This window comes from Pezoporus occidentalis, unplaced genomic scaffold (genome assembly GCF_034315485.1).
Source record: "Pezoporus occidentalis ecotype Australia unplaced genomic scaffold, CSIRO_AGI_Poc_V1 ctg24, whole genome shotgun sequence".
In the NCBI taxonomy this organism is placed as follows: domain Eukaryota; kingdom Metazoa; phylum Chordata; class Aves; order Psittaciformes; family Psittacidae; genus Pezoporus; species Pezoporus occidentalis.
This window is the reverse complement of record NW_026914285.1, coordinates 9,011,179-9,034,118: the sequence shown is the minus strand read 5'-3', so window position 1 is coordinate 9,034,118 and position 22,940 is coordinate 9,011,179. Positions and strand designations below refer to the sequence as shown.

General features: G+C 38.8%; 1 protein-coding gene across 3 annotated transcripts in view; it reads right to left on the bottom strand.

Moving 5' to 3' along the window:
- Positions 1–22,940, bottom strand: part of DOP1B (DOP1 leucine zipper like protein B) — a 52,269-nt gene that overhangs the window by 4,243 nt on the left and 25,086 nt on the right. For 2 of the 3 annotated variants that reach the window (XM_062622287.1, XM_062622289.1), the window contains 23 exons: positions 22,704–22,895; positions 21,174–21,867; positions 19,434–19,705; positions 18,495–18,647; positions 17,381–17,481; positions 16,560–16,750; positions 13,196–14,810; positions 12,438–12,549; positions 11,631–11,819; positions 11,037–11,162; positions 10,296–10,430; positions 9,590–9,645; positions 7,613–7,717; positions 7,460–7,526; positions 5,555–5,696; positions 5,073–5,155; positions 4,734–4,843; positions 3,353–3,499; positions 2,872–2,933; positions 2,046–2,174; positions 1,405–1,541; positions 1,016–1,071; positions 362–511 (listed from right to left, as the gene is read on the bottom strand). In XM_062622287.1, coding sequence (XP_062478271.1) covers positions 362–511; positions 1,016–1,071; positions 1,405–1,541; positions 2,046–2,174; positions 2,872–2,933; positions 3,353–3,499; positions 4,734–4,843; positions 5,073–5,155; positions 5,555–5,696; positions 7,460–7,526; positions 7,613–7,717; positions 9,590–9,645; positions 10,296–10,430; positions 11,037–11,162; positions 11,631–11,819; positions 12,438–12,549; positions 13,196–14,810; positions 16,560–16,750; positions 17,381–17,481; positions 18,495–18,647; positions 19,434–19,705; positions 21,174–21,867; positions 22,704–22,895 — 5,024 coding nt within the window. The remainder of the gene's footprint in view (positions 1–361; positions 512–1,015; positions 1,072–1,404; positions 1,542–2,045; positions 2,175–2,871; positions 2,934–3,352; positions 3,500–4,733; positions 4,844–5,072; positions 5,156–5,554; positions 5,697–7,459; positions 7,527–7,612; positions 7,718–9,589; positions 9,646–10,295; positions 10,431–11,036; positions 11,163–11,630; positions 11,820–12,437; positions 12,550–13,195; positions 14,811–16,559; positions 16,751–17,380; positions 17,482–18,494; positions 18,648–19,433; positions 19,706–21,173; positions 21,868–22,703; positions 22,896–22,940) is intronic. The other variant, XM_062622288.1, reaches the window with a different exon arrangement.

Sequence of the window (22,940 nt, the reverse complement as noted above, 5' to 3'; positions counted from 1 at the left end):
TATGCTATTACAAGAGATTAATTTAATGAACAAGGATATTACTATCATGTCAGTATTTAAATGCAACGAGGTCCAAAAAAATCCAAGTGTGTGCAAAGGGAAAATGAGGAACAGTCTCTGTCTTTTTCTTCTCCCAATTTCTCCAAGTTAAGGAACCTTCTAAGGAGGGTGTTGAAATCCTCCTGCACTGACAAGACCAAATTGTTTTTCAAAATACCCCAAATTACATTTGTCTGAGTAACAACATCTACAACTGTAAAAAGAACTGGTGGCAAAATTATGTCTACCAGAAAATAGATCTGGGTTACTTTAAAGGATAAGAGTGGTAACAACCCAGAAAACAAGTAATTAGAGTACTTACATCTGAAACAATTGCATCCTATCAGGTGGAAATGAAAGCGCTGTGTCCAAAAACTTACAAGCTGATAAGTACAAAGACAGCTCATTCTGGTGTATGTCAGATCCACTGCCATCACTTGAGACTTTCTGTTTGCTGATCTTGCTGTTGGTCCTGTGTTAGTTACAATTAGGAAACATACCATTAAAACCTGAATCTACTAAATGTTTTTCATTCAGCAAACCAGAAATGTACATGTTGACACAAATAAGCACTCATACCTGTGCACAACAAAAACTACTCTTATTCTGTATGAGCATTGTGATTAATATAAAAGGCTGCAGAAGAAAAAGTAATCAAAAATATTCAGAAAAAATGGCAACACGTTAAAATATTCAAATGCTGACTTAGCATCTCTTCTATTTTTGTATGCAACTAGTAAGTGGCACTGACTTTTTGAACTTATCACTATTTTAGCTACTGAAAAGGGAAGTCCTAAACTGTGACTCATCAGTACCAGAAATACACAAGTAGAATAACAAAAAAATCCCCATTGTCTCCTCCCTATCTTAGAAAATTATGTAAATAAATAAATAATTAAATAAATAAGCAAATCCAGAATAAGCACAATCATTATCTGCTTCCACAAGTACTCTGTCAGATGAAGGTAATTCTTACTTTGATGGTTCATCTTCCTCAGTTAAATCTTCTTCAAGCTGTAGGAATGTCTGAATCTTTAAAGAAATAAATTATTTTTTCAGGGATGCTGAAACAATCATACAACTCAATCACAAAAGAGATATCCTTCACATAGTATAAGGAACCACAGACTCCCAGCTTACTCTTATGACTTGCCACAAAATAGCAAGTCATGCAAGAGATTTCATTAGCAGCAACAACAAAATTAATGAAAAAGGTATTTCCTAATGTAAAACTATTGTACATTAATGTAAAACTATTAAAACATTTCCTTTTTTTCAAACAGGGAGTCTGTTTTGGAGGAAGAGAAAGACAAAACGGGAAAAAACCACACACTAATTAGTTTCAAATTATTACTTATTCCTTACCAATTCAGTTACCATAATTGGCCACAATGAGGTTAGATGCTGAGGTGAAATCCTTAACAGAAGAACTCTGAAGAAGAGAAACATTTGTGCAGCAACTATAGAAGTCTGCCCAATACGGAGGTTCTCAGTCAGTCGTTCTGAAGTAAACATGAAAAGTAAACAAACAAAGTAATATTTTTCTGAAAATGTGTTGTTTTGGGAAATAAAAAATGCAGGCAGTCACAAAACAAAATTTGTGCTTTATCACCTGTTTTGGGTTGAATCCCTTGCACTGTACTAACAAAATTGTGTTTCAGGGGAAGTCTGAAGACACGGTGGTTTTATATTGGAAATTTTTTTGTCAAAACTGACATTTAAGGAGAACAACAACTCAAGAGTGGCTGGAAAAGTGGCTGCCACAAAATAATCACATTTTCTGTTATATTACCAGACCAAAGTCTTTGGAACACAGATTCCTGTCCCCCTTGTAATGAGATTATTTATTTGTTAGAATTCAGAGATTCACAGCACTATAACTTTTGTTAAAATCTTTTTAAAAATGGATGTGTTGGAAAATAGGTGACATTCCTTTCCTAAACAATTTATATATGTGTTACAGCTTAAAAAAAAAAAAAAAAGGCAGGTGAAATTACAAATCTTACCTTGTATTAAGGGAAGATAGAGATGATACTGATCAATCTCTCCACTAAAGACAGCGAAAGCTTGCCGCTTTAGCAACATTGCTTTCTGCTCAAAACTTGGGTACAATTTTAAGGCGCTGCTCTGCATATCTGTAATAGAGATAACAATTATCTACCACATAAAAACTTCTTGAGGTTTGGGCAGAAAATAAATCCTATGTCCTGAAATGCCTTAAAAAGAAAAACTCACTTTGGTTCTACTGATTGGTGAACTAGTCTTGCATTGTAAACCTTCAGCTGTTCTTTTAGAAAATCTGAAAAAGGGACTAAAGCTGCTTTTTCTTTTGAAGCTCTAGGCAAATTTATGAGGTCCTATCTCACCCTTTCCCCCAGAGCTTACTCCCCTGCACTCTCATGAAGCCTGAATTAGAGGTCAAAGCCTATTGCTCAAAGGTTTACTGTACTGGTGCACCACACTCCCACAGCTCAATGCCAGTATAGAGACACCTTCAAAATTAGCCAAAGCCTTCTTGCTTTCTAACAGGGAACGTCTGCAAAAGGTGTTTCAGCAACTTAAAATTATGGTGAAATGTGAATTCAGGAGTACAGCATTAGCACTTCCAGAACAAAAATACTTGTGGTGTGTTTTAGACATGACCAAACCACAGAATTAACTTAGCACAGTTTTATTATCTGTGAATAAAATTGGCAATATAATCAATTATGCAGATGCAGCATTGTCTGTATTTTATTGATACATTAATATGTTAAAAAGGCACCCAATAGCTCAAAAAGCAAATAGATTTCAAATTAATATAGAAATAAGTTATCAGTAGCTGATACTTACTCATCAAATCTTTAAACATAGTTTTCTCGTGTGTCAGAAGATGATCAACAATGGATCTCCAGCTGAGTAAGATACAGAAGGAATTAGATACCCAGAGAAAACTTTGGTACAGATTCACAGAAAAGATTCTGGTCAAGCCTTTCATACAATAAAGAGTTTCCAAACAGTATTCAATATGCAGACTCTTACCTGGTTTAACACCTATTGCATTCTAGGTCCTCCAGCTCTACTGTACACAGTTCCCTAATCATTAAGGGGAGTATCAGCATAAGTTTTTACTTATGAACTATAACGTAGTTACACTAATTATAACTAATATACTCATTAGTAGAATTAGTAGTCAAGACCCATTTCTAACATTATTGCATTCTGTAAGAAAGTACTAAACAGAAATTTCCTTCCAGTATTAGCCATTCTCTTTTAAAGCCTTTCTTTGTGAATTCAGAATAGAACCTTGTAGTGCTACAGCCTCATGTCTTACTGAGTGCATGAAGTGTCCATCTGGAAAAAAGCTGGGTCCATATACAGCTCGAGAACTTCTTTTTTCCAGGCTCGCTTGGTGTAGGCGTATCCGCTCAATGAGCTGAGCAACTGAGCACCAGCACGAAAACTAGGAATGTTGTAGGCACTGGGAGAAGAGAATAATAATTATATATATATATATATATATAAAGTTAAGTTTATATGAACAGAAAATAAACTTCAGGGCTCCCCACAACTTCTAACCAAATTCTCCCAGTAATAGGCTATGTCTACAGGAGCTCATAGAGCAGAGCAGATCAGCAGAAGCTCCTCACATTTTTTGTGTACCTTGTCAGGGGAAATATTTTCGGATGAGATGTGTCACAGCACAATACTGCCTGTTTCCACTACAGGTGTGTTTCAAAACTTCCCTGAAAAAAATTTCCAATAGAATTTTGTATCCCTGTCAGCAGACCCCTTTAGAAAGTACCACAGTAGGCTTCACCCAGATAACAAGTGTATATGTTGGTTCTCATGTCATTATCACCTGTATAAAAATTTCACACACAAGCCTTTTTCTCCTTGTGCTGCCCTATACAACATCCCATGCTAAATTTGGACACCATGTTCTGCAAGATGCAGCAGCACATTAAGAATCTGACTGATTTGGTTAGGGGTGAAGCAGGCAGAAAACACTGTAATAGACACAATGGAAAATGCACAAATGAATAGAAAATAGTATTTTCCCAAAATTTCTCTGCATCATTTTTAAACCAACCCTCCCCACCCCTGAGAAGGAGCATGGAAATGTCTTCAAACCCTGCTGTACCCTGAGGCTTGCTGGCTTTAATGCTTACTTCCCATTGACTCTCAACCTATCATCCCTTTTAGGCACGGCTGGTTGTATCTTCCCTGACCCTCTATACCCTGTTTTGCTCTCCACTGTATACTGGCTAGTGGTTTTGACTGCGGCCTAAGTAACACTTGTGACAAAAATCCTCACTTCCCCTTCCCTGCCATCCATGAGCGGTGGCTGGTGAAGTGCCCTCCCACACTTCAGTATAGATTAGTCTGCTCAGACAAACGTAGTAGCCAAAAGGTAAAAGCCAGGAAGAGGGGAAGCTTGGCAGCAGCTACAGCAGAAAAAGCTGGAGCTCAGAAAAATGGAACTGGTAGCAAACAGGGAAGAGAAGGGGAGAGTTGCTTCCTTTCACTTGGCAGAGCGGCAGGAAGCAACCCTCAACAAACAAAAGGTTTCAGTTCCTGGGTGAAATACGGTTCATACCTCATTAGAATGGAAACAGAGGAGAGGATAAACAGACGAAAAAGCAAAAGTGTTACAGTGTGGCCAAAAAAACAATTAGTCTTAAAAAAATCACACGTGCAGAGAGGGGAGTCACCTGTGGTTGCGTAGGTAAGGAAATACGTAATAAAGCAAACGTGAAATCAATGGCACAGCTTTCTCCTTCTCGTCACTCCGGTAAACCATGTCCAAAAGAGAAGCAAGAACCTTAAAAAGGAAAAGAATATCCCTTTAAACCTCCAATTGGTATTTCTGACAAAAGGGGAAAGCATGCTGTATTTCAGGCTAGAATGTGTGTGCACATAGGATGTCTCAATAAAGTTTTAAGCTCCCATTTAATCTATCAGGAAAACCTACATATTCTCCTGCTCAATGATATCAATAAACAACCACCCCACAGATGAAAGCAGCAACTACAAAACCTTTTCCTACTTACTTCTGCAAGGAGGGAAAGAGCTTGGACACTGTATATTGAAGGAGCAGAGGCAGAAACCATTGAAGATGGTACCACTGATGTATCTGAAAGAGGCAAAAATAATTAGTTTTCCCTTCAGACATGCTTAAATTTTGCTGTTTCCTATTTTTCTTCCCAAACAAAACCGTTAATTGCATACTGGTATTAAAGTGAAATGCTTCTGGGTATGTTGCCACAATGACATAACTCATGCCGCATGCTGTTCTGTCCTATATATTGCATGCATCGCTAGTAAGTTTTCCTCTGTATTATACACAATATGCAGATATTTACTAAACCCATTGAGGCTAACATTGTTATTGGAGGAGAATGTATTTTTTTTGTTGTTTTGCTTTGTGTGTGTTACTCCCACGTCACACAAACTACACACTATTTAACACCTTGTATTTTTCACTTAAATAGAAGAGAGGAAGCAGCAGAAAAGTCAGACAAAACCACATTACCGTTCACATCTTCAATGTTGAAGTCGTCTGGTAAAATCTGAGGCCGAGCTTTCACTTCTAAGTTCCGGCTCAGCCAGCTAGTCTGTTCCAGAGAAGAACCAGCAACAGTTCCTACAGCCTCCAAGATTTTTTGGGTCACTTCCTATAACATAACCAGGTAACACAGGATCAGATGAAAGCTATTATCACTTAGCAGATCCAGCAAAGTCCTTTTTATATGGAACATCTCAGGACAACCAGAAGTAGTCACTTTTATCTCTTAGAAACATAAATACTTCTCTGATTTAACAGTCTGTGCTCTCAAGATAACTAACTACTGCTCACTTCAAATAAGATCAGGCAAGAAAATGAGAAGCAGGAAAAACTTTAAGTTAGCTTAAGATGAAGGTTTTAGTCATGATTTGCCATGCAGGCCATTACCATTAACACAGTATTAATTTGGCATCAGTCCTACCACAATTTACATATTAGCTGTCATCTGTCAAAGACATGATCTGAATTGTTCATCCCCTCAGAAATGGCATATCAATGCCTTTATTGTTTTGAATACTGTTCCTTTTTATTCCTTTCACATTTGGAGACTATCAAGTGAGGCAGGGCTTTATTTTATGACAATACATCTGCTCCTATTTCAGTCTTTCTATTAGGTGTAAGCAAGACAGCATCAAACTATGAGCACAGTCACTTCAGCATATTTCATTCCCAGAGAAATGAAAAGCTGGTCACTCTATCAAAACCAAATCCCAAGTATCCAAAGCAAAATAGAGGTCACTTTTGAAGAGGCTGTAAGATGGCAAGATGGCAAAACTGTCTTCTTATTATCATTATTGTTTTCTGGCAAGCCTCTAAAACAGAAGTGGAGATTCAATTTCTCTGTTGGCATATTAAAGTACTGTAACTGTAACACTGTCTAACCTCATACACAGCATTACTTTGGCTCAGACCTAAAGCTGCACTCGTGTAGGTAGTGCTTTAAGTGTTCTGGTGAAATCACTATCGGTATAGGAACAGAATCCTGCTCTAGCCCACCTCTCCTTTACATAAAAGGCGAGCTGACAGCCTTTTACATTGCCAAACACAGCTATGAGCTTTAAGGATCATTATGCTCCTAATTTTCCTAGATAGTTTTGAGATTTGAATGCTTACTCATATGACATAGAATCATAGAATAATTAGGGTGGAAAGGACCTTAAGATCATCAAGTTCCAACCCCCCTGCCCACCTCACACTAAAACATGTCACCCAAGGCTCTGTCCAACCTGGCCTTGAACACCCCCAGGGATGGAGCATTCACAACCTCCCTGGGCAACCCATTCCAGTGCCTCACCACCCTTACAGTAAATAACTTCTTTCTCATATCCAATCTAAACTTTCCCTGTTTAAGTTTGAACCCATTACCCCTTATCCTATCACTACAGTCCCTAATGAAGAGTCCCTCCCCAGCATCCCTATAGCCCTCCTTCAGATACTGGAAGGCTGCTATGAGGTCTCCACACAGCCTTCTCTTCTCCAGGCTGAGCAGCCGCAACTTTCTCAGCCTGTCTTCATACAGGAGGTGCTCCAGTCCCCTGATCATCCTCATGGCCATGAGCTCATGACGTCATACTTGATTTAAATTCTGATAAAAATCATAAAATTAAACAGGGAAACAGCTTTGAGAATTCCATAGTTACCACTGTGATTTCATGCATTTTTGACAAAATTTTGTTAGAGACATTCTGTGTATGTCTCTATTTGAGTCTCCCATATTTACCAGACCTAAGTCAAAACATGTGGATGCACATTCACATATTATATAAGCATAGGTGAATTCAGAGACAAAATACGGATCAAGTCATCTTCACTTTTACTTAGATGTACAGTGCCAGACTTATGAATTAAAAGGAATACATGTATACACTGTACCTGCAAGTCTTTTTGGTCTTTTTTGTTTTCTAGAGTAGGTGTCCTAGTCACAAAGTCATTCAGTGTGCTGTGGGAAAATCAAGTCACTCCAAGTTAGTAATCGGACAGGTCTACTCAATGCACCTACAAACCTTCTTCTCTCTTATGCAGTACCTGAGAAGAAGAAAGTGTCCAGGAGGAGCCAAGTTCAACTGCACAGACTCTTTGAGAAGTCCTAATAAGGACTGGAAGTTCTCCTGCAGGGCTGAGACAGGCAGTCTGTCAAAAACAAACAAAACCAAAACACACAAAAAGTCTTAGGTCAGTTAAGGAAAAAAACCTGCAACATACATGGGTAACATCGTGGCCTAAAAGCTTCCATCAGGATCAGATCAGTACTTTAGATCCTGCCCCTTTCTAATAGGAATATGCTGGTTTGAATATACTCCAGATATTCCTCTCAAGAGCTATTGTAATTAGCCTGAGGGAGAAGAGGAAGGTGACACAAGATGTCTCCTCCCATAGATTGGCTCTCTGAGGAGAAAAGCTGAAAGGTGTAATTATTAATACTTCTGACAGATGTCTCCTGAAGTACAGCGATAACAGCAATGCTGAGAACACATACCAGATTAGGTCTCACGACCAGCAATTTTATCATATCGTAAACCAGTGTAACCCAACACAGCAAAATGATAACCCAGCACCCAGAGGTGATAAAGAGCACCAGAGGGAACAGACACAGCAAGCAAGGTGTGACACAATGCAACCCTGAGAAAACCAATTCAGAGCAAATAAAGCTACATTGTGACCAGAGACTGTTGAACTAACACAGTGAACGCTTATAACAAATTTGTTTTAACATGCTCTGGTCAGATCTGTCCTTATCTCAACCCTCTTCAAGAGTGCCAAGAAGGACTCTGGTGATTTAAGCCAGCTGGCAGCTAAACACCACACAGCCACTCACTCACTGCCCCGGTGGGACAGGGGAGAGAACTGGGACAAAAAAAATAAGAAAGTTAAAATTAATGAGTTGAGATAAAGACACTTTAATAGGACAGGAAAAGAAGGGGAAATAATAATAATAATGATGATGATAAAAGAATTAGAATATACAAAACAAGTGATGCACACTGCAATTGCTCACCACCCGCTGACTGATGCCCAGCCAGTTCCTGAGCAGCAGCCCCTGGCCAGCTTTCCCCCTGGTTTATATACTGAGCATGATGTCATATGGTATGGGATAGCCCTTTGGCCAGTTGGGATCAGCTTGTCCTGGCTGTGTCCCCTCCCAGCTTCTTGTGCACCCACAGCCTCCTCGCTGGTGGGGTGGTGTGAGAAGTTCAAAAGTCCTTGAGTTCATGTAAGCACTGATCAGCAGTAACTAACACATCAGTGTGTTATCAACATTACTTTCAACCTAAATCCAAAACACAGCACTGTACCATCTACTAGGAAGAAAATTAACTCTATCCCAGCCAAAACTGGGACACTGATCCAACAACATGGTATAAATATCCCTAAGCATAGGCAATATGCATACATCTGTAAATGCTAGCAGCACATGCAGTATGCCAGTCAGAGGGCTGTGTCTTCAGGAGGAAGAAAAGGAATAGTTTAGCCTACCAATCCACGGCATGTCATAGCTTACTGAATACAGTATATTGTACAGTCTGATATATCGCAAGGCTTCTGTAAGGAAAGCCAAGTACATGAAGAGTTTTGATCAAAGGAGTGTTTCTAATCAACTGCCTGACCCACTACATGTCCAGCACAAACTGAACCCATAGCAGTTTTATTGAATTTTTAAGTTCTCTATCCATTCATCTGGCAACATAGAACAGATAAGAAGAAAGATCATAACAAATTATACAAGTTTCTTGCTAATGAGAGGCCTGAAGTACCGTGCAGTATTGGTATGAAATGAGGCTTTCAGACTGGCATTATCAACAGATCAAATGGAACATAATTTCATAGCCCAGTTATTTTGTGTCTATCTATCTGTCACTTAACAATGAAGTAGCAATAATCATTTCTGATATTGTGTTCTGTGACACTGGGACACAAAGATCAAAGTAAAGCAGAAACAGTGATGCTGGCTGTTATCCTAACTACAGTAAACCAGAAAGTTTCTTTTTATAATGGCTGAATTACCTTTGAATGAAAGCATAACTGAACTGCAGCACTGGAATATCTACAAGAGAAGATTTCTGAAAAATAAAAGCAAAACCACAATTATCTGCCAGAAGATTAAAAAAAAAAAAAAAAGTTCCAAGCTGTTGAATATTTGTGTTCAATGCTTTCTTCTTAGAAACCGCTTGTACTCCAACAGGTGACCAACTATGTCTATACAGCAGTATGAGGGAATTCACAGCCTTAATAGAGGACCCTAGTTCAGAAGCAGACACATCACTTTGGAACATCTGTTACAGTTTATTTAGAGCTGTAGGAGCTCCTGTAATGGTGTGCACAGTAGCTAAACTGACTTCCTTGAAAACCAACTGGAAGACAGCAGACACAATGCGAAGCACTGTTCAGGTAAGGGTAGAAAAATAGAAGTACATCATTAAGTTGTATATCTGCAGCAACTTCATGAAAATTGTCAGTGTCTTTGGTACTGGAGGACCCTATACTTTTTCATCACCAGTAACTTCTCTAGCGGAACATTCTGAAGAATGGACTTACACTGATGGATAAAAACACAGAAACGTATATTCTGGAAAAACTTACTTATTCAGGTGCAAAAGAGAATCATACATTTAGAAAAACCCAAACTTTCCTTCTAGCAATATTTAGATGACACATTGGAATAGGTCCAGAATAGAATATATTAAGAAAATGGGATTATTTTAATGGTTACCTCTTCGCCCTTGATTTGTGATGGTTTCTTGACTACCTCTTTGATTAGATGTAATATAGTGTCAATTTTCAATGTGCTAAGTGCACATATTAAGTCCACAAGAATAAGCTGAGACGCACTAGCCACTGGAACAATCTGACAAAACAAAACAAAAGACACAGCCCTCAGATCACTGTAGCAGGCAAAACATGAAGTTGAAAAAAACAGCTTTTTGTGTGATTACTCAAATATCAATACTTATACAAAACATAAATTGGACAAGTTAAATCAAGCATGCAATAATTTGCCATATATGGATCTTCTCCCAACACCTTCATGAAAACAACTTCATTATGCTCAAATGAAAGCAGGAAAGAGGTGTTCTATGCCAAATAAATGCTAGTTTTATGGACTACAGCTCTAAACTTTCTATGGAAATAGAGCTGGTTCAAGGTCTTTAAAATACAATTGGAAAATTGCAATCTTAAGATTACAAACCAGCACTGAATAAAAAAAATGCCTGTTACTATCAGACTTAAACTGCTACACTGTCATTTTTATTTGATTATTTATCTAGTTTTAACTGTAGTCCTGATGCTTTATGGAATTACATGTAAATAGGAGTGTTTCAGATTTTTCAGTGACTTGCCACGTCACATGTAAAAAGCCCCAAAGAATCTGTAAACAAACGCAGAGTTTAGAACTGATCATATAAATGTAACATTCATCTGGAAAACTAAGTGTGCCTTTCTTCAGTTTCACCTTGCTTTTACTTTGATTCCTATGAGGTTTCTTGCTATTCCATACTGCTGCAACTGCTGCCATCAACTGGATTCCAAGTTGTGGTGTCAATGGATTTATGAAGTCCAGTATTTTAGTTCTTAATGTCTATAGAGGGGGAAAAACAACTGTCAATGCTCAACTTTGTAAGGCAAAGGCTGTTTCATAGTCTGTAAACATTTTTCCTTTTCCCAAAATATTCAGAAAATATCAAAGAATCTCTTGATATACTTGGTAGTTAGACTAGTTTTAATATCTTGAGTTAGTTAGTATATCCTCCTTACATATGGAAGGTGCATTTGTTGTAAAACATTGCAAAATAGAAAAAAATAACTTCTGTGTTCTATTCTCTCTTCTCCTACAGGTATTTTCACTACATTTTATCAATATCCACAAACAAGAAGGGAAAGTCTAGTATTTTTATCCCTGCAGGTATATGTTCTACTGCCTGTGGAAGGTGCTGACAATTCAGGGGCGGTTAGCTCTACAGCAGTTATTAACAGAAACTCACAGAAAGAGCAAAACATTAAACAGATCAGGATGGTGAGATACACAGCAGTTTAAAAGGACTCCTACTTTAGTTGCTTTAAAGTAGACTGAAGAAGAGCCTTTAGTTGTTCCAAAGAAGTCAGTTGGTCTTTTTTGAGAGTCTTCCCTCTTTATAACACTCCAGAGAAGAGACATGGTATTAATAATGCGAGGTAATTCTTCCAAAATGGCATTCCTAGCGTTTCTCAAGTTTGCAGGTTCAACTAAACAAGAGGACTAGAAAAAAAAAAAAAAGAATATTGAAATACCTTATATTATGCACCACAGAGTAACTACTCTTAGGAGAGTTATAGACAACTAGGAGAATTATAGACAACTTTTCTAATGACAACTTTAAAAATAATTCAACTATTCTATTTCTGAAATATACTGCTGCTATTAGAATCTACTGAATTTGTTGTTCACTATTTTGGCACTGAGAATTGATTTGTCTAGTGAATTATTAGTAGTATAACATCCTCTTCTGACAAATGTTATAGAAAATAAAAATTGTGGAGAACACATCAGCATGTTATAAACTCAAAAGAAAATAGAAGACTTTGTTAATGACAGAGCAACTGTAGACAAGCTACATGGGAGAAATACTTGCGTGATCAAGATCATAATGAACATCTTGTACTTAGGATTAACTTCCCTGTCTTCAAATAAAAAAATAAGTTCAGTTCCTCTCCATTACCCTTTTACTTTGTTTACTTCTTTTGGTTTACTATGAGTCTTCTTTAAGGTTATCTTCTCGTATAAAACCTGCTTTACTATGTATATTCACCTCTGAATGGAAAAGTTTGATGAACTGCTGCCAAGGCATCAAATAAGTGGTAGGCATTAAGCACATACCTTTTTATTTTGAGCAGGGTGATCCAGAAGGCAGAAGTGACCAATGGTTGTCAGGCCTTCCAAAAGGGTTAGTGGGTAATCAGGTGTAACATTTTCTCTTTTAGAAGTTAAGCTTTGAAGGAAAAAATAAAAACCCAAAGCAAAACAAAACCCAAACCAGTTATCAGGCCAAGTGTTATTTCCTTGATTAAAAATTCCAGTAGAAATCTGTTTCTGTTCAATAGTTAAAAGAATACTGGAATGACCAGACAGGACTACCAAAACAAAGGATTCACAAACTACATTTGAATAACCCTGTTTCCTTGTCTAGATCTTTCAGAATATTATTCCCCACCTGACCACAAAACTTTAGCTTTCAATTATATTTTCCCACTCCTTTCACTTACTGCCTGTTCTGAACAGTATCACTGTATTTTTCTACTTCACTGTATCCCTCCTCGATTAGTCCTCCAAAATCCTCAAGTCTTGTCAAAACTGGGAACTTCTTTTTCACTTGGATAGCAAGCAGAGAGGGATAAGAAGTACCACAGCTGCCAGTCATCCTTGCTGCTGGCCCCCTTTCTTCTCTTCCTCCAACTGCAGTGAGCCTGGCTGCAACAATACGTCCTCTGCCCCACCCAGCCTCGATGCCTGTATATGCAGCAGGGCTTAAAGATCAAGCTCTGGGAGCCACAATGCTAAACCAGTAAGTTACTATGCACTACTCTGTAGCAAGGGGAACTCTTCAGCATAACAAATCACACATTGCAGACTCTTACCTTGCAAATGCTTTTGCAGATGTTTTCACAGCTTCATTTTCATACTGTTTGACAAGCTCATCCAGGTTTTTACATATCTGTACAACAAATGGTGCCACAGTCCAGCCTAAGGACTTCCCAAAATAGGGCAGGGAACCTGTCACTAAGGCTACCCAAGTGGGATGCATCCCGTGGCCATACTCTGGTTGCAATCCTCTAACCACAGCGGAGACAAATAATCCCTGTGAGGTTATTGGGTGTGGATACACATATTGCATTGCACCAATAGACTGCTGGAAATTAAGAGCCTGCTGCCATTCCTTAGAGAGGTCTGGTTGATTCTCCTGCTCCCCATGAGTCTGTCCAAGATGGTGCTCCAAGACAATCAATACCTGCAAAAGCTTCAGCAACTCAATCTGGAGTGGGTGTTCACTCCATATTTGATCATGCCCAAAATTTATTAGGTTCTCTTCAAAGAGCTCTTCTTCAGGAACATTATTAGCTCCATCTGCCATAAGAAACTCATACCGCTTCTGACTTATATACATAGATGCAGACAAAGAAAGAAGAACAAACTCCTGAATTTTGCATCTTCCTAGCAAATTGCATATGAACTCTACATTCTTATTTTCTGCTGCCTTTGCCATAGTAGCTAGCTGTGTCATCATTCTAATCAGTACTTCCACACTTTTAACCTGAACATCTCTGTTGCCAAGCACATCTCGGTGTGTGACCTTCAAGTAGCATGGATAATATGAGCGCAGAAAACTGAGACAGAGGTAAGTGAGCAGTTCTATTAGAAGAGAATGGGGACACATGGTTGGGGACTGAGTCTGGAGCTTGCCATAAAAACTCTGCCCTACAAGAGCTTCCTGATGGCGAGCTAAGAGATTGTAAATAAGATTCAAATGTGCTGTGGAGCTGGTATCCATGCTTGTAGTAGCTACAGCTTCAATAAATTCTTTAGGGTTTGTTTTAAGCACTGCCTCCAGAACAGAAAAAGCATACAATACCCTCTTAGAATCATAAGGCTGCAAATATAGCAGCATGTGTTTGAACAGAGCTTCAATCATCTCCTGTTTTTCCTTCTGTTGCTTGAGCAACCTAGAATTGGTAATTTCCTGGAGCTCCAAGTCCACCTCTTCATCACTTGACAGAGACTCCGATGCCTGAGTCCTCTCAGAGTCAGCACGTACAAGGTTTAACGCTGCACTGGATTTGGAGCTTTCAGGAAGGAATGCACTGAGCAGACTCACATGATTTGTGGTCTCTTTGCCATCAGTTGCAGCACTGTCATTGTCCTCATTGCTCACTTCTTGCAGCTCCAGAGAAGGAGAAAAAGAGGATGTATTTTCACTGTCATGGCCTGTGCTGGTGTCTGCTGATTCTGTGTGCTCACTATTATCTTGGTCACCATCTGCTTCATGTAAGATAACTGGATTATAAGAGCCATCATTTTCAGGCTGTTCAGTTTTTAACTCCAGCTTCTCTGGGTCTTTTTCCACTTCTGCCCAAATTGCTTCTCTGTCCACAGTAGTAAACTGACTCAATGGAAGGTTTTCCTCAGAACTGCTCTCAGAGATGCCAGACTCTTTCAAAGAGGCCTTTTTCTTGCAAAGCAAATCACGTATATCTTCTGGAAAAAAAATTACTTGTTTTGGGGTTTGTTTTTCAAAAAGAGCATGTAATTGTCAATTTCACATACAGAAACATAGAACAGTTTGGGCTGTAGATTACCTTTAAAGATCATATAGAACAAAACATGCTTTATATTGAAGACATCGTTGTAAGAAAAAAGAAAAGGTTACAAAGCTCTCTGCTCTGGTATTAATTGTAACGAGTTAAGCTAAAAGAAAAATTAAAAGAAGTAATTGGTTAAGGCAAGAATTATCTATTTTATTTTTAAGTGCTTGAGCAGTGCTAACCTATTGTATGTGCAAGAGAACAGGATCAAAACATTAAGCTGTTTCACTTATGCTATGACTCCCTAGATGTGACAATTTTTTTTTATGCTTCCTGTGCATAAAGTGTTTGCTGAGATCAGAAGGGAAAAGAGAAGGGTAGCAACAGAGGAACTGTGTTTGTATAGCATCTAATAAACAGGTCCTTTTGGATGCTATAAATGTTTGTCATCTAACTATTTGCCAATCAAGACAGAAAATCAATTATGCAAGCTGACAGCTAGATTAACAGTAATGAGACAGACAGTGACAAGGAAGTTTCTTTACACAAAGCTACCAGACACTTCTCCACCGTCTTCCTGCTCTGCTCCAGGAACAACCTTGGCTACTTGAGCCAAATGGTGCAGCATCTCATATCCATACCATTCTCAGCAATCCCAAACCTGAACACATTGACAGCCTTCACAGGACTTTGAACTTGGAGCAAACCCTGGCTCCATGCCTGTCTTGGTCTTCCTCAGCTGCTCCCCACAGGTGTCTGTCACACTTGTCACACACATTGTGAATCACATATGACACACAGATCATATGTGGTTCACAGTGGGTCTTATTATGGGTCTTAAAATGGACATCTTCCAGCTGTCAAATTCAGCTTGTCCACATAAAGACTCCCTGCCACATTCTTAAGTTTGGGTGGCTGAAGGTCATCTTCCATTCCAAACATCTGTCTTTGCTTCTACATCCTAGCTCTGGGGATCCTTGAGACATATGCCACAAGGGCTCAGCTCTCCTCTTGAATCAAGGCAGATCTTTGGACAAATACATTTTAATTTTCAGAAGTCAGCAGAATTAGAAGGGAGGTTTTGTGTGCTGTGACCTGGACAGCAAGATGTTCCTCACAACCTCTGGTTATTAACACAATGCTGAAGGAATCATTAGCAAAATATTCTGAAAAAAATTATTTGATACGAGGGTGCATTGTGTTCAAGGGCAAGACTGGGTGGAGAGAGTAAGATTTGCCTGTCCATCCTACCTAGAGAGGTATCCTGTCATCCTACTGAGACAGTTCGTGGACTGACAGAGTCACCAAACTGCTCCTGGGTTTCATTTGGTTGCAGACCTAGTTTTGCTCGAGAAGGGATCCTGTACACAGTGAACACACATGCAGTGTGGATCATCTGGGAATGGCAACGGGAAGTGTGGCACAAGATCCCAGAGCAAAGCAGGGAGCAATCCAAACTAAGAGTGTAGGTGCAGTCACCATAACAGAACTGATCATTAGGCCTTCAAGTAGCATAACTTACTCCTGAACTCTGTTTTAGGCATCGCTATAGGTACTAGGATGAGGAGGAATCTATGGAACTGATGCAAGACAACTCAGGGTAACAGCATGCCACTGTATTTCAGAGACTGCCTTCAGTCGGTGTTCAGGAGTATGCAGTGCTATATTAGCACTTACAATTTTAGTCCAAGAACAGTTTTACCTGCTGAATTTTTCTGTTTGATGTAGTGGATGGACGTGCGCTGTGTCTTTGGATGAAGCAGCAGCAGCAGGACTGGTTCAAGAATCCGTGCAACATCATTAAGTGAAAGAGCACGGATCAGCCAGCCCTGTGCTGCAGCACCAATTGCGCCATCTGAACAATTGAGACTGTCCAGTACCACAAACAGAGACCTGAGTGAAGAAATCAGAATGAAGAAATACAGTTGAAATCCCTAAAAAGGTTAATGCAAACAACAAAATAGTGGCAGGGAACAGACATAGTGCATGTTCAAGTAAGCACCAGTCAATGGCTCATGTCTTCTAATGACAGCTTGATCATGCACACTTTCTGGAACTGAGGTCAAGTACTCATGCGTTTGTAAAAGCAAGGCCAGACACATACTCACACTCTAGAAGAGCAGCATATTTTAAAGTTCTTTCACATATTCATTTAGACAGATTCTTAATGCTTTTATCCCATTTTATACAAGGTTATGGTCTTGTAAATAGGAAGTAAAACTGTAAGATTTTTCATAAGTAGCTGGTTCTATTTTCTTTGGAAATAAAAATGCGTTATGCAGAAACTTGTCTACAAGCTACTCATATGAAGCTCTTTCTATAGAAACTTTCTTCATACAAGAAAATGCACCACGCGTACAAGGTCCCCCATGCTTTGCAAATGTAGTAAGATCTTCCTTTTGTTCTTGTTTCTCTTTTTGTCTCTACAGAGAACTTTTTCCTACCTCAGAAAAAAGAACATGATAAAGCTTGATACAGTTAAACATAAAAATGTAAGTCCAAGACAGTGGAAATGGAAAATACCTATCAAAGGACCGATTGTGAGAAGTCACTCTGCTGCCTTGGATCTCTCTGGTCAGGTGCCACATGACAGAGAATCTGAACAGTGCTTCCAGCCTTGTCCCCTGTGCAAGAAAACAAGACAGATACATATTTTTTACAGCATTCATCTTTAAGTAAAGTTTTAGTGATTTTTAAACCTTTAGCAGAACAATAGCTATTGTGTAGGTGACTGCTAATCCTTCTCAGGTAGTTTTCTGTCTTGCAATAGACTAAATCAAAATGCCATATACCCATGAATGCACAACCAAAACAGCCACAGTGTTAATAGGAGCAAGAAAAGATGTGCTGATACACCAAAAATGTATTTCAGGGCTCTGGTGTATAAACACTTTAGTCTTGGTTTGGTGCTAGGGAGGTTTAAAAGTTGGATGACAAACGGGAAGACACTGGTATATTAGGTAGTGTTTGTTATTGGTAATTTTGTTTGAAAGCTTTTAAAAGATTTCCAAACTCTTAAGTTGCAAAATTGTAAGAGCAAATGTATGAAAACAATACTGAAGACTGAAGGTGGCTGTTTTTTTATTGTGCAAGGCACTTCTCACAAATACACTGTAAGCTATTAAGTAACTATTCTGACTTACTATTAAACTTAGTCATTAAACTAGGTAATTAAAATAATTAATAACTGGGTCACTTAAAATACAGCTAACTTATTATGAGAACTAAATGCTGAGCCAACATTACGTTGACATACATTTACAAAGCAATAAAATCTTTCGTTGGAATATGCAGTTTACAATATGAACATAAAATAAAATTGGTTTAGAGTTTTTGGTGGAGCTAGGTCAGTTTGGAAACACTGACAAAAACTGCAGGCTTTTAGAAACTACATGATTTGGGCTGAAACTAAAAAGCTCCAGTGACTGAACTTGTATCCAGGGATTAAGTTTAGCAGTATTCCTGTGATGAATAAATTCCAGGGAATTGTAAAGTCATGAACAGAGTCTGTCAGACTCTTGGAAGATACAGAGACCATGGAAGTGAAGACATGGAGTGGAAGGGAACTGGAAGCAGACTGAGAAGCACTGGAATAATTCTACAGTGATGAAGGGATTTCAATGAATAAAGAACTTACTTTATCATGATCCAAAAGTGCATGGCAGATAATGTCTTCGCAGATATTTGCTGATGGTGCCAAGCAGTGTAGCCTGTAGAACAGCTCCACACATGCAATATGATGCTCTCGTGTCTCTTTGTTCAGCTGATTCCAGAGCACGCAGGCTACTCTCTAGGGAAAAATAGCATCAACAGGTAATTTATATTAATAATAGTAATTTATTCCCTAACTTAAAAGCTTTCCATTGCGCAAATCCCCTCTACTACCAAAAGACATTTCCAAATCACCTTAGTTTAGCAAGGAGCAAAAATTCAGGTTATACATTCAGACCTAAAGGAATGTAACTCTCCTACCCTAGTAGGACAGATAATTCAAATGTATGTGCATGAGAAGGCAAGAAAAGCATTTCTGCTTCTATTTTCTGGGTCAAAACTTAACAGATTGTTCATGTGTCAAGCACAGCAATTGGAAACACAGTAATTAAGAAAAAGATCTTGGAACCAACACTCATACCAACACTAATATCAAAAAATGTTCAGGAGAAGAAAAGAATCTTTGAAATGTGTATACTAAAACCAAGGAGGACTACTCAGCCATTAACATTTTCTCTTATCTGAAAATTTAGAGTGGTATCAAAGTTTTCCAAAGCATAGTTTTCAACATAATGAAACCAAACCCTTCAAGTCAGAAATCAAATATATCTACCTCCAAGAATTCGGGCACAAAACCCAAATAGCAATTTGAAAATAACCTTTCACTTTTGAATATTCTGTTGAGAAACACATGCAGAAGAATGGAATTGCTTTCCAATACTTGTGGAAGCAAAAAAAAAAGCAGTGTGTCATTGTTACACAAACATCCTGCCCCCAACATCCATTCAAATAACATTTGCTTTCCCCCACCATCCTTAGAGGTTCAATCTAGTTGGGCAGTAAAAAAGGAAAAGCAAATTGACACCTGGTAGAAATCTGTTTTCTCTGAGATGATCTTTAGGACTCCAGGAGCAATGGGAGGAAGGGTGACCATCTGTAGCTTTCCAAAGAAGGGGTTGTGGCCAGACACTTTGTATCTCTTCATTCTATCTTCTATCACAAGCGCCAGTGACTGGGAATGGTTGATCACCTCCAGCAGCGTGAAGATGGACACATTCTGCACATAGCAGTCATTTACGCAACAGCATATTGTCATTAAGGACTTCAGCCACAGAGGGAAGCTGGCATCACAACCTTCTCAGAGGATAAGTGAAAAAGAAAACAAAGAAAAAAACTTTTTTTTAATAATCACAAGGTTGTGGTCATATTTCCAAGAATCCTTCAACCAAGCTCAGAGGACCAAGAGTCAAAAATGACTACCCAAATCCAACTGCCATGTTGGATATCATCAAGTCCCTTACTTCAGGAAGGACTTGCTTCAGAGCAAGTTATATTCTTTTCCCTATTTCTCCCAGCAGAAAGCTCTTGCAGGACCTTGGTAACCCAGTAACTAATGGATTTCTGCTTTCCATTTTATGCTTACTCACACCTAGGTTTTACAGCTGCTGCTTTCCAGCTCTCATTGTCAAAAAACACAGTGGTCTGCTGATCCAAGGATGCTCTTTCACATAGAATTGAGGCATATCATTTCAGAAACGGTGAAGCACCCAAAGAACTGATATGGCTAACATCAAGTCAAGTCATCTTTGCCTATCCTGAGTGAATAATCAGATACATTTTTATTAAGGCTAGACTGGAAACAGTCTGAAGTATGAGTTTTGGCTTCAAACCCAAATGCTTTAACTGCTTTACTATCACAGCTACTCTTCCTTCTCCACATCAGACAACTTCTGTATCACATTTAGCCCAGAACTTCATTATCAGAGGTCTTTTCTTTCTGTCTTTAAACCTTACTGTGCTCTCCAGGATGTGCAGTTGAAAAGAATTTTGAAAATAAAACTTCTATAACCCTAGGCTGATATTTCAAAGAAACATAATTATGAAAGCAAGCCTTGTAAGTCGAGCTACACTGCTGACCACATGCAAGGCACTGCAAATATGCAAATGTCCGTGTCAGGGAGACAACTCGCCCATGTAGATGATGGGCATATCATCACATTGCTGAGGAAGACAGCAGAAATTTGTAGTGAGGTGAGGATAAGAACTCAATTTATCCAGTTTCTCACCTTTCTATACACTATAAGCCTATCTTGTCAACTAGTCTTCAGGCCAATAACTGCTTCTGTTAAATCTAATGAATGAAATTGAACTCCCAGAACAAACAGGCCCACCAGTTATACAAGATTATTCTTTCTTAGTTTACATTGGACTGGACTCCTTTGAATTCTGAGGTTTATGGAAAGAGATTATTTTGCTTCTGGTATGGTTCAGAGCTCCAGTTTTCTACCTACACCCATCTTCCTCTAACACAACAGATTTCCTGAAAGCCCTGAACCATGCCGCAAGGCTACAGGCCAGAAGGTCTTTGCATCCCTTCAGCTACAAGTTTTGTAGTGAAAGCTTTCAAAAGAATGTGAGTTATAAAGCTTGGTAAAAATTGTTCCTCAGCTGCAAGACAAAAACCACATGCTGATGTGGGGAAGTCTTTAATTCACATGCAACTTGCCTTCAGCCCTGTCAAAAGACATTACTACTGGCCCATGTCACACAGCTCACACAGCTATTCTCTAATGTTCAAGTTTCCTAGTAAAGAATCTTTTCTTACCAGGAACATGAAACAGAGAGAGATACAACTGTTCCATTTCTTCCTCTGAAAGATAGACTGGGAATGTGGTACAATCCAACAAAAGGTGACAAGCTGCAGAGAAAGCTTCCTTGCAGTCACCCCTAAGGGGTCCCAAGACAAGCATCACTTGTTCAAAGTCCCACTCTTCTTCTTCCTTTTCCTTTTTATTACCAGAGTTGTGGTCAGAAGGAAGAGGATTAGAACTCTTGGTCTTGAATGGTGACCCTCGAACTGAGAACAAGTCTGAAAGCATTCGTTTAAACTGAGGTACAGTGATTTGCTTTGTATCCCATGGGCTCTTCTTCTTGCTACCACTTTCAGGCAATCTGTAGCCATTCTCTTTTTTCTCTTTTCCACTCAGATTCATTGCTGAGATGCTTTCGTTATTTGTTTCTTGAAATCGCATCCCAAAAATGTATTTACTGGAAAACTTGGCAACCAGCTCTTGGATGCAATATAAAGTCTTCTGAATGCTTCCCCCTTTCTTCCATACATCATCTCTCTCAAGGGTCACAGTTGGCACCCCCAAGTGCTGAGAGAGCTCTGGAGAGGAAGTGCTTAGACCAATTCCACTGTCTTCTGACTTCAGGGGAGGGAATGATGTCTCATCCTCCTCCTGCAGCACAGACTTAGTCTCCAAGGTTATGTCCACATTTTCCTTTTTCACTGGGCTCTAAAACAGAAATGTTAATGTGGTTAATGTTGCACTGCATAGACCATTTTAAACTACACAGAACTGTGGCAGGCACTAGGGAAGAGCAACGACAGAAAAAAAACCCAAACCCTAGTATTTGCAATTTCCAGATTACTTTTACAAAATCATGAGACACAGTTATTTGTATGCAACTAATTTCAATTGCATTTAAAACCTAACAAATGTTTGTATAATCCTCACACCTTGATTCATTAAACACCAACAGATCCACAGCTACAAATGGAAATGTTTCCTTAAAATCAGTTCACCACTAGAACAGTATTACATATGTTGGATTATTTCTACTCAAATGCATGTATCTGTTCTACTGAAAAATTCTGGCAGGCTGTGCTTGTGTGATTGCTTTATGCCATCTATTCCTCACTCCCTATCATGGTCTTTTCACACAAATAATACCACATTGTGTTAAACTAAAATATTAATTGAAAACCTTGCAAACCTAACCAGCTGTAAAGCTGGGTTTGATTTGCAACTTGAATCTTTAGCAACTGCATTATACTGAGTGCTTTTCAAAATCATTGAGATCACATTCTTCTGAAGAGGTAAGATTATAGTTCCAGTTTCAGACAAGACTATATACTCCTTCACAGTCACAAATAATTCACACAAGTCAGAACTTAAAACCCAGTAAGTCTAACAAGGCAGCAGATAGCTCTGGAAGGGGTGAAAGAAGGTAGGTTCAAAAATCTTTATTGCTGCAGTTATTATATAGGTTTAAGTTAAGAGAATTAGCATTTTAAAATGTTATGTCACTAACAATTTCAAACATTTACAAGTAGCTGAAAACCACCTACCCCATTTCCACTTCCTGTCTCAATGTCCAAATAGGAAGGAGGCATTTGCACTTTGCTAAGCACCTTAAAACAGGTCTTTAAGGCATGAGTGAGTTCTGGTAAACCTAATACTTCCATATTTTCCAGGAGAGACTGCACCATATAACTGAGCATCTGTGGAAGATACTGAGTCTGCACTTCAGAGTAGAGCTCCTAAAATAAATAAACGTCATTTAAGATAGCTATCACATATTACTG